Below are 15,685 nucleotides of genomic sequence, written 5' to 3'. Positions count from 1 at the left end.
ATATGTGTTTATTCATAGTTTTGATGCCTTCAGTGAGAATCTACAATGTAAATAGTCATGAAAATAAAGAAAAACGCATTGAATGAGAAGGTGTGTGTCCAAACTTTTGGCCTGTACTGTATATATATTAATAAATTATATAATTATTATTATTACGAAAATTAGAATTGAAAAAACATTTTCGTTAACCGAAATAAAAATAAAAACGAGAGTTTTTTTTTTTTTAAACTAACTGAAACTGTATTTTGTGGTAACAAAACTAACTAAAACTAACTAAAATTATAGTGAAAATGTCCTTCGTTTTCGTCTTTGTCAAACTTTTTTCATGTGTAAACCTTTTTGGTTGATATGAAATCTATTTCATCTATCTGGTTTTATGATTTAATAAACTTATTGGGGCTGAGATGGATCAGACAAGGGAAATAAAGGAAACATTTATTGTGACTTTTTTTTAAATCTGGCTCCCAACAAATACCCCATTACAAAAAAACTAAAAGTTATAAAAACTCAACAAAAACTAAGCATTTTCCAAAAAATTAAAAATAATTAAAACTAGCACACCCTAAAACGAACTAAAACTAATTGAATTTGAAAACAAAAAATCACAACAAAATTAAAACTAAAACGAATAAAAAAAACCCAAAACTATTATAACCTTGGTACAGAGTGAGGAGAGAAATCATTATGAGTGACACATTATACTGGTGGGCTCAGTTGCTCTGTTTTAGCCATCATTACAAAATGATGAAAAAGGATTTTATATTTTAGTGAGCTTTGTCTTTTTAAAGGCTAATCTGAAAAGGTAAATATCATAATCTTAACCTCTATTGTTTCAATGTACATAGGGGTGGGATGTAACTAAATACATTTATTTAAGTACAAATTTGAGGTATGTGTACTTTACTTGAGTATTTCCATGTTATGTAACTTTATACTTCTACTCCACCACATTTTAGAGGTAAATATTTTTACCCCATTACATTCAGCTTTAGTTACCTTTCAGGTCGTGATTTAACATGAAAAACATGATCAATTTGAAGTGATTAGACATGTTTTTAAATCAATTAAACCTCATAACAGTATATTAATTACTTAAAATGAGCACCTCATACATAAATGCATCAATACTAATAATATATTTATATCTGAGAGGGTTCATTCTGCAAAACAAGTACTTTTACTTTTATACTATACCATACTTTAAACTTTAAGTACATTTTGATGCTGAAACTTTTGGACTTTTACTGTAGTGGAGTAATTTCACAGTGTGGTATTAGTACTTTTACTGCAGCAAGGGATCTGAATACTTTTGTATTGTATAACTTGTTTTTTTCTTATTCTGCACCCAGACAATAAGTTTGGACCCAGGGTCATTAAATAGTGTGGATCTCTTAATCAAAGTTGAGGGAAGGTTTCTGGAAAAAAAGACCTGAATTGGCTTTTAGATTTCCTCCATCTCCCATTTAACCTGAGGGTCTGCTGTGACCTCTGACCTCAACCTGATGCAACCCGACCTGCAGCCTAACAGGAAGTGTCAAGTGTCAAGAAATACACACATGTCCCCTCCTCCGGGCTCCATGCTTCCACAAGCTCAGCTGATGTTCAGACAACATGGTTGGTGGGCGAGACAGAGACAGAGCGCCGCCATGCTGCTGTGCCAGCTCCAGAGTCAGCTACACACACACACACACACACACATAGATACACATTTAAACACCAGCCAAGCGCACACAAATCAACGAAAGCAACATGCAGACACACATACAAAGAAAGACAGAGAAAGCAGGTTGGGAGTAAAAATAGAGAAAGAGACAGAGAAAACACAAAATGAGCAAAATATCATACAGACATGAAATCACATCTAAAAATATATTTCTTTGTAGGGCTGCTACTAACGATTATTTTCATTATCGATTAATCTGTCGATTATTCAAACAATTAATCGATTAGTTGTTTGGTTAATAAAATGTTGAAAATGATCAATCAGTGTTTCCCAAACCACAAGATGACGTCCTCAAATCAAACTAAAGAGATATGCAGTTTATTTTCATAAAGGAACAAAGAAACCAGAAATATTCACATTGAAGAAGCTGAAATCAGAGAATTTGGACTTTTGTCTTTAAAAAAACTGCCCAAACCAATTACTCGATTATCAAAATAGTTGACGATTAATTTAATAATTTAGTATTGTTCGATTAATCGAATAATTAGTGATTAGAGAAAAAAGAATAGCTGGGATTATTACTACTTTTTCTTTTAGATGTCTTTTAGAGCTTCTAATATTGGTCACTTAGTTTTCACCTTGCACACCAGAAATCCCAAATACATTTGAATATATGGATTGTCATGACTCTGACTAAATGCATTTACATTTCAGACAGCTTTATTTTAGGGACATATTTGTTCTAAAGGGTCACCTCCTATAATGGAATAGGCTGACTGCAAAGAAATGTACAGAGCACATATAATATCCACAGAGGATGAACCCTTTTGACCTCATGACTTTCACTCAAGCTGCACCAACTGCCTCTGGTGATTAACCCTTTGATGCACAACATGGGTCAAAAATCACCCGCATTCATTTCCCATGTTATTTAATGCTGCTGTGTGTTTCTTTGCTCTATCTTTTTAAATCAATTTATTTTATGATTGAATAGTCCAAGTATTCTTTGTATATTTTTTTTATTACAACAGATCATTATATCCATTTTTCCTTGCATACTTTATGAAGAAAAATAGTTTTTGTATTATTACATCAATTTTACACACATGGGTCAAAAATGACTCATTCATCCAAATTTGATTTAAAATTAAATTACCTAATACTATAATAATAGTAATTTATTTCAAATAGTTACTTTAGCAGTAAGAGGGGCCAAACACTCATATATTTAATATATTTAACATGTTTATGTATAATTTTGTCACACATACAGTGTATCTGGAAGGTTTTCACAGCACTTCACTTTTTCCACACTTTGTTATGTTTCAGCCTTATTCCAAAATTGATTGAATTCATTTTTCCTTAAAATTATACACACAATACCCCAAAATGAAATTTTTGACCCATGTTGTGTATTAGAAGCGTAGTGATACAAAAAGGGTTTTTATGCAAATAGTAAGAAATTAAAACAAAAAATTAGGATGTATGATGATCAAAAACAAGTTGATTGAGGAAAACCTGGAACACTGAATGATGAAATAAATTTATTGCAAAGATATAGAAAATAAAAACTCAGTTGGGTCACTTTAGACCCATGTTATGCATCAAAGGGTTAAGGAGGTGCACCACCAATAAGCCATGAAGAAAAGGTCAATTAGATGCTGCTTTTAAAAAAAACACATGCATTAATGTAATATACAGTACTGTACAAAAGGTTTAGGCAGGTGTGAAAATGCTGTAAAATAATAATGCTTTCAAAAATAGAAATGTTAATAGCTTATTTTTTTCCATTAACAAAATGCAAAGTGAGTGATCAGAAGAAAAATCTAAATAAAATCTATTTGGTGTGACCACCCTTTCTTTCATTGTTCCAGGCATTTTTTCACACCTGCCCAAGACTTTTTTTCTTTCTATTTTTGCTGCTGTGGGACTACACTGTAAAAAATAATTGAAAATAATTCAGTAACAATGAAACACAGTAAATGCATCAGCCAAAACAGTATTTTTTTATTTTTTTTAAAAATACATTACTCTTACTTACTATAAAATAGACTGGCACCGTGTTTGTAGCAAATATATACTGTAATATATATACAAGCCATAATTTTTGCATTTATTTTTTGTAAAAAACACTTTTTCTCACTGTTAAATGTACAAAACACCATATCTCTAACATAAATATACTGTAATATTTAATGGTGAAATTTAATTCATGTGGCATTTATAAAGTATTTTCTTGTCAATTATATGGCAAAACAGTGTTTCTTTTGATGAAATAACGTTTTATTTTTTATGGTAAAATATGGAATAAAATGGCAATCTTAAACGTGAAATCAACAGTGCTAATATAATTTTACCGTAATATTAGAAAAAGTAGCACCGTATTTATTACGGTAAAGTTTTGTTTTTTTACCGTAAAATCAACAGTTTTTTTATAGTGTAATAAAGGAATATCTTATCTAATCTTGACCCTTAATAGGGCACTCATTGAAATACTTGCAAGTTCCAAATTTCAACCCTAGAGAATATTGGAGGATATTACATACAGCCAGAATGTGTAAAAAAAACATACGGACCAGGGGGAGGGGGGTCATATTTTGAGAAAAAAGTTTACGAGATTAAAGTGGCAAATCTACAAGAAAAAAATTTGCAGATTTATGAGATTTAAAGTGGTGAATCTGCGAGAAAAAACTTTTTTCTCGTAAATCTGTGACTTTTTTCACATAGATTTGCCACTTTAAATCTCTTGAATCTGCGACTTTTTTTTTGTAGATTTGCCACTTTAATCTAGTAAATTTGCAACTTTTTTCTTGAAATATTACCCCCCCACCCCCGGGTTTGTACTTTTATTTTTATTCATACTTCCCTAATATGCCTTCATAGTCAAGTTCTCCTGGTACAAGTCATTGAAGAATAACTCTATTTGTACGACTGTTTCTTGCAGATTTTTTTTCAAAATTTTTCATTTTTACATTGGAGGTCAAGGTGAATAAAGTTAATATTATTATATTATTATCATACTGATGTCATGGTGTCACTGTCTGTGACGTAGCCTGATCTTTGCTGATTAGCTGGAAGAAAAATCCATGTGGTTCTACGACCAAACAGAGAGACATGGGGACCCCATTTTGCCGAAGTTACCAAATATAGTTCTTCGCCCGATAATGAACAAAATCTTCAGTGTGTCATTGATTGCATCAAACACTGCTATCATATACTATTATTGTGGTATTATATGGTCTTGAGAACATTGCAGCCCTATAGCTGGACTCACCACGGTGCAGTTATTGGATGCAGATATACACTTCCTGTCCTCACACCACTGGCAGCCCCGCGTGTTGGCCGTGCAGCTCGCACAGTCAGAGAAGCGGAAACACTGCTCGTCTGTGCTGTCTGGAGGAGGGAACAACACACACACACACAGTGTTAGCAGAACAGGTCATAGTTTACCTATAACCTGTTTAGTTGTGTAGTGCTACAATGAATTACATCAATTATGAGTTTCCACCTCATCAGAGGAGTCATTGAGGATCATCATGGAGGAGTGAATCACATCATGATGAAGGAAAAATGCTAATTGAGCGCATGGAGGAGGTGCTTTCAGACATCGTGAGGAGTTTTTAATTATGTTATTATTAAAAACTGCACATCAGAAAAACATATAATGTGTGATCCCTCTTGCTTGTCCACACTTAATGCTCTTCAGTGTGCAGCTGTTACAGTAATCTCTCTCTGACATGTAAAATGTTTCATTCTTACATCGACCATTTAGCTCTTAATTCATGCTGTATTAGAAAGGATGTATCTATAAATCTGCTGGTAGTATATACACTTCTAATTAGAAGTGCATTTATCAATTGCTACTAATCATATTCACATGATTTTAATGAGGTCACTTGTGACTAACAAGTGTGTTGTTATCTACACGAGCAAGTCTTTTTTTTTTTTAAACACATTTACATAAAAGACATACAAGTAAACAAGGGTACTAAGGAAAAAAACTAAAAAAAAGTATATGGTAACAACAGAAATGTATCTATAAAACATTCAAATTAAAGTAAAGAAAAATGACTGATCTTTATCCCAGTCTTTTATTATTGCTAATTTTTTCCCACCATCTGATTGTGGCTTTCTTTTATTTTTTATCATAAACTTGGTCAATAAATAATGATGTTTTAGGAACATAAGAAATGGTTCCAATTTAATATATTTTTCTTTTTTGAAAATAAAAAAATTCCCCACAAGCACAATCGTGTTTAACAACATATTTTGTTCTTGCAAACCCCAAATGATATTGATTGGTGATAATGTTAAGACAAGTCCTTGCTCAGACAGCCAAACTGTCACCTTACGCCAAAATAGAGCCACATCTGGACAAAACAGATGTAAGATGTCTTCCTCTTCTACTCCGCAAAATCTACACATACTGGCCCTCATTTATCAAACGAGCGTACGTCAAAAAGTGAGCGTAAGATAATTTCTACGCAAGCCTCGGCATTTATCAGTTTGGACGTGAGCGGACGGTACGATCAGAACTCAAATCTGCTCTCAGCTCGTGTACGGAAATTTGAGTCAGCATGAAGTCCACACGTCTGAGTCGGAGAGTTGATCTTAGACTATTGTATCGATGCCTGGAGCTGATAAAACTCTGTGCTGTGTTTTGTTTTTTAATGGTGACAAAGCAAAACATGTTTAAACTACATAATTTTTTATCATTAAAACATAATCCAAAAATAAATACACCCTGCAATCGTGAAATTCTTCAAACAGAATACTAGCCGAGGATATTAAATGTTGTTGTCTTCTGCTGTTTACTGTTATCCAGCTCCGACACCGTTATAAGCGTCTCCTTCACCAGCGGTTCTGACCCAATAGAAACATTTCCAATCAGAAATGCCAAACAAAACCAGTTTGTTGTGTTGCAGCTGTTGGACGTCAGCGTTTCACTTTCTGACTGAGAAATTCCCCTTCTTTTGGAATGAATTAAAACTTACTTTAAAACATTGTTTACCTCCTTAAACCAAAAAGCTATGGAAACTTTTAAGTCCGTGTTCCAAATGTAAAATATTCACAGAACTTGTTTGAGTTTATAACTATAGGTACTTTTATTTCATAAACCTTCGTCGCTGTGTATTTCTGTAATATGTCTATATTGCCCCTGTTGTTATCTGTACCTTTGCATTTTGCTAATAAAGTTGACTTTAGGGAAAAATCCTCTTTTTGGCCGTATTGCGCCCTTCAGTGTGGTAAACTCTGGAGGCCAGCCATCTGAATCAGGTATATATATATATATATATATATATATATATATATATATATATATATATACGGTCGTTTGATAAATCCCACGTGGACCCTGTCGTAAGACCAAATATAGACTCAGATCTGCGCCCGTTTCTACGCTCGTTTGATTAATGAGGGCCAATGTCCTCAGTTATTCTCCAAATTTTTTACATTTTCTTTGTTGGTAGAATCTTGTAGAATTTTAATTTGAAAAGCCCATAAATGGGTTGAATAGGATGATTTGTACAAATTCTTAAAGATATTCAACCAAGGAAGCGGGAAGTCTTAGTCAGCCTGCATCAGTCTGAAAGTATGAGAAGTGTTGGTATTTGCATCTGGCACACTTTTCTAAATATCTGGTGTATGTCAGGAAGTTGCACTCCAGCCTCATGTGGTGACCATGTGCTCTCAAGAAGTGTAAATGAGCATGTAATTATGCTTGGATGTGATTAAAATACATTTACAAACGGTACTTATGGTATTATGCAGCTTCACTCTGGTCATTAATACACGCTGTGCTGTTGTTTGTAGAATAAACATGCATGTGAGATTAAAGGCGAGGCAGAGACATGTTAATCAGTCAGACTTCTATCATCTTCTGAAGGACCGCCACTGTGCTTGTTTGTTTGTTTGTTTGTTGTGTTTTTATCCCTAACTGCATGTCTATTTCAACATTTTTGGCAGCTATTCAACCATTTCCGTCCAATTTCAGATTTCTGTGTGTCTTTCACTATCAAAATAAAGCATTTAAATGCCAAATAAACTTATTTCCATAAAACATGCAAATCCACTCGCCTATTATATTTTCTATTAATGCTTTGTTGCATATTCTGTGTGGCAAGGAGTTCATCTGGTTCATTTAAAAGGTCCGCACATCATTTGACCAAAGATTTGCATGTTCACTGTGTTGGGTTATGTTATAAAATGCATGCAAAGCCTTTTTGGTCCTTTAAAACAGTCAATCTGAGTGCTTTATTCTTCTATTTAAAAAGTGATAGTACAACCATTAGCATGATTGCTTTTTCTTTAAACCTGCAGTGAGCCGCCTGGAGCAAAATACCTGGAAAAGCTGTGTCTAATCTGGCAGAGACAGATGAAGGAGGAGGAGGAGGGTTTGGACTGAACCTAATTACTTCAAAATGAGGTAATTGTTACAGCATTGACCTTCTGTTCCCATAATTATGGAAGGCAAACAAACTTCAGAAGCCAAATCCTTCAGAATAATTATTATTCTCTTGAAAAGAACAACATAAAAAGCAGTCTTTTGGGAGAAACACTTATAGAGCTGTACATTTCAGGAGAAATATGTCGACATGGCAATGAAAATATACAGGGAGAAGGAAAAGAATGAGCAGAGAGCAGTAGAAAGAGCCTCGGTGAAACGTACCAGGTCGTGCAGGGCAAAAAGCAGCAGGGAAATTGTGCTCGGGTGCTTTCGGCTCCCAGGGGACACAGTTACTTTTGACCCAGTGGCAGCGAAGGCCCGGCCCAGCAGCAGCACACAGAGCCGGGTCAGAAAAGGCCAGGCAGGATGGAGGGGTGTAGGCCAGCACGTCATTCAGAAGGAGGCCCGAAAACCCCCCAAAGATGTACATGGAGCTGGAGAAAAGACAGATAGGATTATGCAGAGTCCCTGCAGAAACCTGTACACACTGTGGAAGGAATCAATACTGCAGAGTTACATCGAGGCGGTTTTATTTTGAAAGAGACAAGAAATGCCTGCAGAGAAGAAGACAGATGAAGAAATGTTAAGACAGCAGTAGAACCTTTCAAAGATGAAACTGAACTTTGGTTTGCGGGGGGAAACTTGGTACTTCAAGCTGGCTTTTTTTGAAGTTCAAAGCTGACATTTCTGTGCTTAAAGCTGACTTTTTTTGGTGGGAAAATGGTGTTAAAGGGTCAGACTGTTATTTTCAGAGTTCAGCAATAAGTCACTCTGCATCGTGACGGAACTCTTGCAGCAAATCAGCAAAATCTTTTATCAGACAGCGTTGTCGAAGCTCTGAGAAGGACAGTTTTTCCATGACATTAAGAAAAATATTGGCTGGGGAATGCAGGTTGCATCAACAAAAGATGCTTCCTTATTTTCTTTTGTTCTTTGTAAGTGGCAGTGTGAATAGCTTCCAGCAGCAACAGAAAGAAAGAATTGGATTCACCAACTATTCTGTGCAAATAAAGCTTGCAAAAACACAGAAATACAGACTCAAAAATGGGGAGGATATAAATAGAGCTCTCTAGGTTCTAAAGAGAAATGCACAGCGCATATGTACACTGGATATATACATAGAAGGTGTAAAGAAAGTTACTGAAAGAGTGAAGGAAGAGAAACATCCACATATAGACAGGAGGTGAGGTGGCAGAGACACAGCCACATGTTTCTAAACAGAGAGAAGTCAGCCGAGGGAAAAGTGACAAGAGGAGTGTGAACTGAAACTAAATATAACGTCGAGATAAAGAGATCAACCCATAAACAATTGACACAAAACCAAAACCTGTGAAAGGGAAGAGCAGAGAAGAAAGTCAACCGAGACTCTCTTTCAAAACTTAGAGGACACTGCAGGAAGTCATCAGGGAAAAGAATGTGCAGGAATAATGCATCATGAATAGGTGAGATTTAATATGCATATATACAATTTAGTAGTTATGTGAACCTGGTCTCACAGGAATCCGTGAAATAGCCACGGATTCGCTTAACTCAAAATCCGTGGAATAGCCACGGAATCACTCAAATTTCCATGAAACTGACACGGATTTCGCTTATATCCCGTGGCTATTTCATGGATATTTTTTCCTATTGGTTTGTTCCAAGTCACGTCACTTTCAAGGTCCCGACAGTCAGAACAAAAAACATGGTGGACAGTTCTCTCATTTTTTGTGAAAAAAAATCAATATTTTGACTTAGTTTCTGCATAAAAATGGATTTTGATCACATTTCTAGCGAGAAATATATGATTCACTCAGTGAATGTACATAATCACTTTGTATGTTGGAATAGCCACGGGATATGTCATTAACTTGCTTTGTAGCGAAATCCTTGTCAGTTTCACGGAAATTTGAGTGATTCCGTGGCTATTCCACGGATTTTGAGTTAAGCGAATCCGTGGCTATTTCACGGATTCCTGTGAAACCATGTTGAGTTATGTAGATTATGCACCACTTTGACCCAGATTTGAGCATCGGTACACTGCAGAAATGATCTTAAGCAAGGAAAATATATTTTATTTTCCTTGCTATGCTGTTGTGCACATATTCTATGGAGCGGAGGAGTGTTTTTAAAAAAGTGTTTTGCAGATGGAGTTTGGCAGTGATGAACTACAGAAGACAAGAATCGAAGGACGGAGCTCACCCGTTGCTAACCACGGCAGAATGTCCAAATCGGTTGGTGTCCCGGTGCATCGCTGGTCTGGGGAGGACAGTCCACTCATCACAGGCTGCAGAGAAGCACACAAACACATACACAAGTGGCTGAATACAATATTTCAGCTTTGTGTGACTGTATGACCACTGAAAAATGCATTAACCCTCTGAATCCCATGGAACGTGTATGTTTTCTTTCAAGATTGACAGAAGTTACAATTTATCGAAGGAAACTGTAAAAACAGGCATCACACTGCAAAATAGGTGTGTCTAAAAACAAGATAAAAACACTAAATCTGAGGGAAATTATGTTGCTGCATGGACAGATAATTTCATTTGGCAAGATTTCTTAAATTAAGATTGTTAAATCTAGAAATATAAGCATGTTGTACGCTTAAAATAAGAAATTAACTCTTAAAACAAGATAAATTAAAGCTGCAAGCAGCGATGAACTGGCCCGAGCAGAGTGCACTACAAATGATTAGTTTCTTACCAAGATAAAAAAAACTTTAGATTTAGAAGTAATTTCTTATTTTAAGCAGTGCACTGTTGGAGTTTTAACTTTCCAACAGTCCTTGAACTGATCATAGGTTATGAAGGTTTCTTTTCCAAACCGAAGCTTAAAATTTTGATATTTCTTGTTTAAAACGTGTCCAAAAATAAAGTGTTTGCACTAAACAGATCCTGTTATAAACATTCAACTCTGCTCCTCTATACTGTGAAGACATGATTGATTCTGCTGAGATGAACAGTCCTGTGACAAATATTCATTGAAAATCTGTTTACACAGATCAGAGAGGAGAGGACAGGAGAGGCTGGGAACATGACAATGCCTTAATATGTACAACATGTGGAGCAAACTGTTTTTTCCCAATGCTGTATAAATGCAAAATGTTGTTGTTGTTGTTCCCACTTCTACCCATGCATCCATTGTGCTGATTCCATAGAGCTACAGGACTTATAGATTTATGTAGATTGTATATATTGCAGTGAGATACAAGGACAAAGTACCGTATAATGTAAAAAAGAGCAGGTTTCAGAGTTATAGTTAATTAATCACCTGTTTATTCAGCTAGTGATAATGCACTCTGAGGTGTTCTAATATAATACAATACCAGACAGAGCACAGGTGAGTCCATGATTTGGGTCATGTGACTGTGTCTATTACTGTATTACTTTGGCTGCTGTGGTTAAACTCATGCTGATTAAAGGGTGCCCCTCCCGCGATTTCCTCAATGTCTCTCTCTTTTTTTTTATAAAGAGCAGCTGAGTTATTGCCTGTGAGAGAAAAGAACAGAGGAGGGTGACCCACGAGTCAACCCCCTCCCTTAATTTCATCCCAAGGAATAAGGACTCATTATCCTAACCTTTTCACATTAAATTATGGTGATCTGGAGAAGATAGGGACAATAATATGGGAGATGACTTCATAAAACACTTCATACCCCTAAATATCATCATAAAGTGCCTCTCTCTCTCTCTCTCTAGTTATCATTGAAGCTATCAGCTCTGTGTATTTTACTATTTAGATTTTACAACTCTCTGATGTTTTAATGACCCCTACGTGCTCCCATTATACTCATATGGAAATGACCGTGTATGTGTGGGAGCCTGTGGCGTGTTAGTGTAAATGTCCCATTTAGCCAGATGAGCCTTCCCTGAATGTAAATGTGGAGCCGGTAGAGTCGGGGACTCTGGGACGCCAGGTTGCTAACGACCTCATTTAGCTGTGTGCTAATTGGGAGCGCTTGTTTAAGAGCGAGGGATGCGGCAGAGGACAGGACGAGAGCAAAGACGGAAGGAGGGGGTCGTTCTAATCAGCACCAAGAGCAACGGGTTCATCACTATGAGGGGTTAAAGGTCAGCTGTATTAACACCAAGGTTATAATAGTTTGGGATTTTTCATTAGTTTTTTAGTTTTAATTTCGTTGTGATTTTTTGTTTTCAAATTCAGTTAGTTTTAATTTGTTTTTAGAGTGAGTTTGCTAGTTTTAATTCGTTTTTATTTTTTGGAAAATGCTTAGTTTTAGTTTAGTTTGATTAGTTTTAGTGTTAGTTTTATTTTTCTGTAATGGGCTATGTGTTGGGTGCCAGATTCAAAAAAGTCACAATAAATGTTTCCTTTATTTCCTTGTCTGATCCATCTCAGCCCCAATACGTTTATTAAGTCATAAAACCAGATAGATTAAATACATTTTATATCAACCAAAAAGGTTTACGTATGAAAAAAGTTGACAAAGACAAAAACAAAGGAGATTTTCACTATAATTTTAGTTAGTTTTAGGCAGTTTTGTAACCACACAATACAGTTTCAGTTAGTTAGGTTTTTTTTTAAAAACTATGGTTTTTATTTTTATTTCAGTTCACGAAAATGTTTTTTAAATTCTAGTTTTCGTTTCGCCATCTAAACTTGGTTGCCACAGTGCAGCTTAAACCAGGTGTAAGGAGCTTTTGTCTCTCCCCTCTGGCAGTGAGATTAATAACACAAACATTGTCGGAGCGTGCTTATGACGTGAGCTCGCCCCCAGAAGCACTCTGTTCAAGTCTTCCCATGCCAAGTGCAGAGCAACAGAAAAGGCCAAGTGATGACGTCGTTAATTGAGGAAATGATCTGTCTTAGAAACGTATGAAAAGTATTCTTCCATTAAAAACTGTTATAAAGTGAACACTTGTGGTTGTCCTTGCCATCATTTGCTTTGCTTTGGGGTTTTTTTTAACCCTTCCCCTGAACACCAAGTTTCTTTTTCATCTACTTCAGAAACTTCAGAAACATTTAATAGGATTTTGCACTAAAGCTTCCGCCACTCTCCAGGCTGCTGGTCTGGTCCACTGCATTTATTCTTTCCGCCAACGCAGGAAAGGCTCCGTTCAGGCTGCAAGAAGAAGTGTCACAAATCCTATTTTTTGCTCATATGTGACTTTTTTTTTCCATAACAGTGTCAATAGCACAAATCACATGGAATCAGATTTTTTTCAAATCAGACCTGGGCCTCTTTCATATGTGGTCCTAATTAGGTCTGTTGTTCTCTAATGCGGCCTCAGTCTGAACAGTCACTTTTACATCACTTTTAAAATCAAAGAGTCATTGTTGGCCAAAAAATGGGAAAAAATGTTGAAATAGAGTCGCAGACCTCATTTGTAATAAACATAAAACAACCTACTAAGTCTAAGGTAGCCTACCATCATTACTAAATACTCGTAATGAGCATTTACTGATATTTTGTTGTTTTTTCCCAGCATGCAGCGAGGAACCAGGTGCAATTAGGAGCTTGAAGAATTATCAGTATATTCAAAACTAGACTTGAAGTTGGCAAAAAGCAGAGGTTTTGGTACCGGGTCGTAGACTTTCATTTGCTATGATGCACATTTTAGTTGACTGGAATGTTAAAACATTTTGTTTAATACCGTATAAAAGAGAATAACCTCTGTACAGAGAGAGCAGCCATCGCTCCACAAAAAGCCATTGTTAAAAATGTTGTTCTTTGCATTTTCAACTCACTGTGGATATTTAAATACAGTATCTGTCTATTTCCAGATCCCTCATAAACACAGATGGTTTGTCACCTGTACTTCAATTTAACCTGTAAAGACTTGCATTAAATTCTCACCCGGCTCAGGTGATTTGCTCAGTGAAAGCGGAGATATATATATATATATATATATATATATATATATATATATATATATATATCACTTTGGTGCTAAAAAGCTTTACATATTTATCACTTCTGGCACTTGACACATGTTTAAAATAAGTTTAAATGCTGCTGGGAAGTCACGCATCTGTGTGCTGTTCCCTGAAATCAGTCCCAGTCGTCTTCACTGTGGGGGCACAGCAGCTGGCAGTTTCTCTAACAGTTAAGTTTAGTTTTTTTGTAAAAGCAGGAGTGGAATATAACTAGGTGCATTTCCTCAATACCTATCTTAAGTATTAATTGGGGGTAGGCCTACTTGTACTTTCCATCAGCCATTCTCAACCTTGGGGTCCCGACCCCAAATGGGGTTGCAAGATTTTTGGTTATTTTGTGTTTTTTTGGTCACTTTGTGTCTTTTTTTTTGTCATTTTTTGTCTTTTTTGTGTCTTTTTTGGGTCATTTTGTGTCTTTTTTGGGTCATTTTGTGTCTTTTTTTGGTCATTTTGTGTCTTTTTTTGGTAATTTTGTGTCTTTTTTTTGTCAATTTGTGTCTGTTTGGGTAATTTTGTGTCTTTTTTTGGTCATTTTGTGTCTTTCTGGTCATTTTGTGGGTTTTTTTGGTCATTTTGTGTCTTTTTTTGATCATTTTGTGGTCAATTTGTGTCTTTTTCGGTCATTTTGTTTCTTTTTTCGGGTGATCTGAATTGTGCATATGAGATTCTGTTCAGTGAGCGGGGGTCGCGGACAACATGCATGTTAAATTGGGGGTCGCGACTCAAAAAGGTTGAGAACTACTGCTTTACATGAGTATTTTTGCTATCATGCAAATTATATCAAACTACATCTTAGAGGCAAATATTTTACTATTTCAGATTCCAGTCTTTCCTCCCCTCTTTAATATTTGTGATAAACTGAAGGATGCTGTATGTGTTGAGACAATTCTCCTACTTCTTCAACAAGATAAAGACACTAAATCTGAGGGAAATGATCTTGCTGCATGGACAGATAATTTCACTTGACAAGATTTCTTAAATTAAAATTATTAAATCAGGAAATAAGCATGTTGAACACTTAAAATAAGAAATTAACTCTTAAAACAAGATAAATTTAAGCTGCAAGCAGCGATGAACTGGCCTGAGCAGAGTGACCTGAATTATTTGTTTCTTATCAAGATAAAAAAACTTTTACAAGTGTTTATCTTGTTTTAAGAGTTATTTCTTATTTTAAGCGTACAACATGCTTATTTCTAGATTTAATAATCTTCATTTAAGAAATCTTGTCAAGTGAAATTATCTGTCCATGCAGCAAGATCATTTCCCTCAGATTTAGTGTTTTTATCGTGTTTTTAGACACACCTTTTTTGCAGTGTGGTTCTCTTGGCTCAAGTATGATGATCTTATAGAAAAAAGAAGCATTGCTGTAGATTAAACCACCCAACTTGTTTGATCAGGTAGGGTCTGGTCTTCCTAATGTCGGACAGGGTGAATCAACGTGATTAGAAGGAGGTTCCTGCTTGTTAAGTGTTGCACATCACATACTATTTCTCAAATGCAAAAAAAAAAAAGAATTTGCAGCTCTTAGCATTCATGTGATCAAGAGCCTGACTTCCAACCTGCTGCCACGGCTACAAACCTTCTAAACACAGGAAAAAGAAATAAAGATTACAGCTTCAGTGGCTTTTGATCCTTCCTTGCTGGGCACACACACAAACACACACATCTTACAAACACCCTGTGATTGAAGCTGC

The 15,685-nt window shown here is 35.7% G+C and overlaps 1 protein-coding gene across 1 annotated transcript in view; it reads right to left on the bottom strand.

The window, feature by feature from the left end:
* Positions 1–15,685, bottom strand: part of atrnl1a (attractin-like 1a) — a 380,138-nt gene that overhangs the window by 280,801 nt on the left and 83,652 nt on the right. The window contains exons 11-14 of the mRNA XM_059359919.1: positions 10,293–10,377; positions 8,334–8,545; positions 4,938–5,056; positions 1,557–1,673 (exon numbers count right to left, since the gene is read on the bottom strand). Coding sequence (XP_059215902.1) covers positions 1,557–1,673; positions 4,938–5,056; positions 8,334–8,545; positions 10,293–10,377 — 533 coding nt within the window. The remainder of the gene's footprint in view (positions 1–1,556; positions 1,674–4,937; positions 5,057–8,333; positions 8,546–10,292; positions 10,378–15,685) is intronic.

The sequence above is a fragment of the Centropristis striata genome, chromosome 20, assembly GCF_030273125.1.
Source record: "Centropristis striata isolate RG_2023a ecotype Rhode Island chromosome 20, C.striata_1.0, whole genome shotgun sequence".
Taxonomy (NCBI): Eukaryota; Metazoa; Chordata; class Actinopteri; order Perciformes; family Serranidae; genus Centropristis; species Centropristis striata.
Note: the sequence above shows the minus strand (reverse complement) of the source record. Positions and strands in the feature narration are given on the sequence as shown.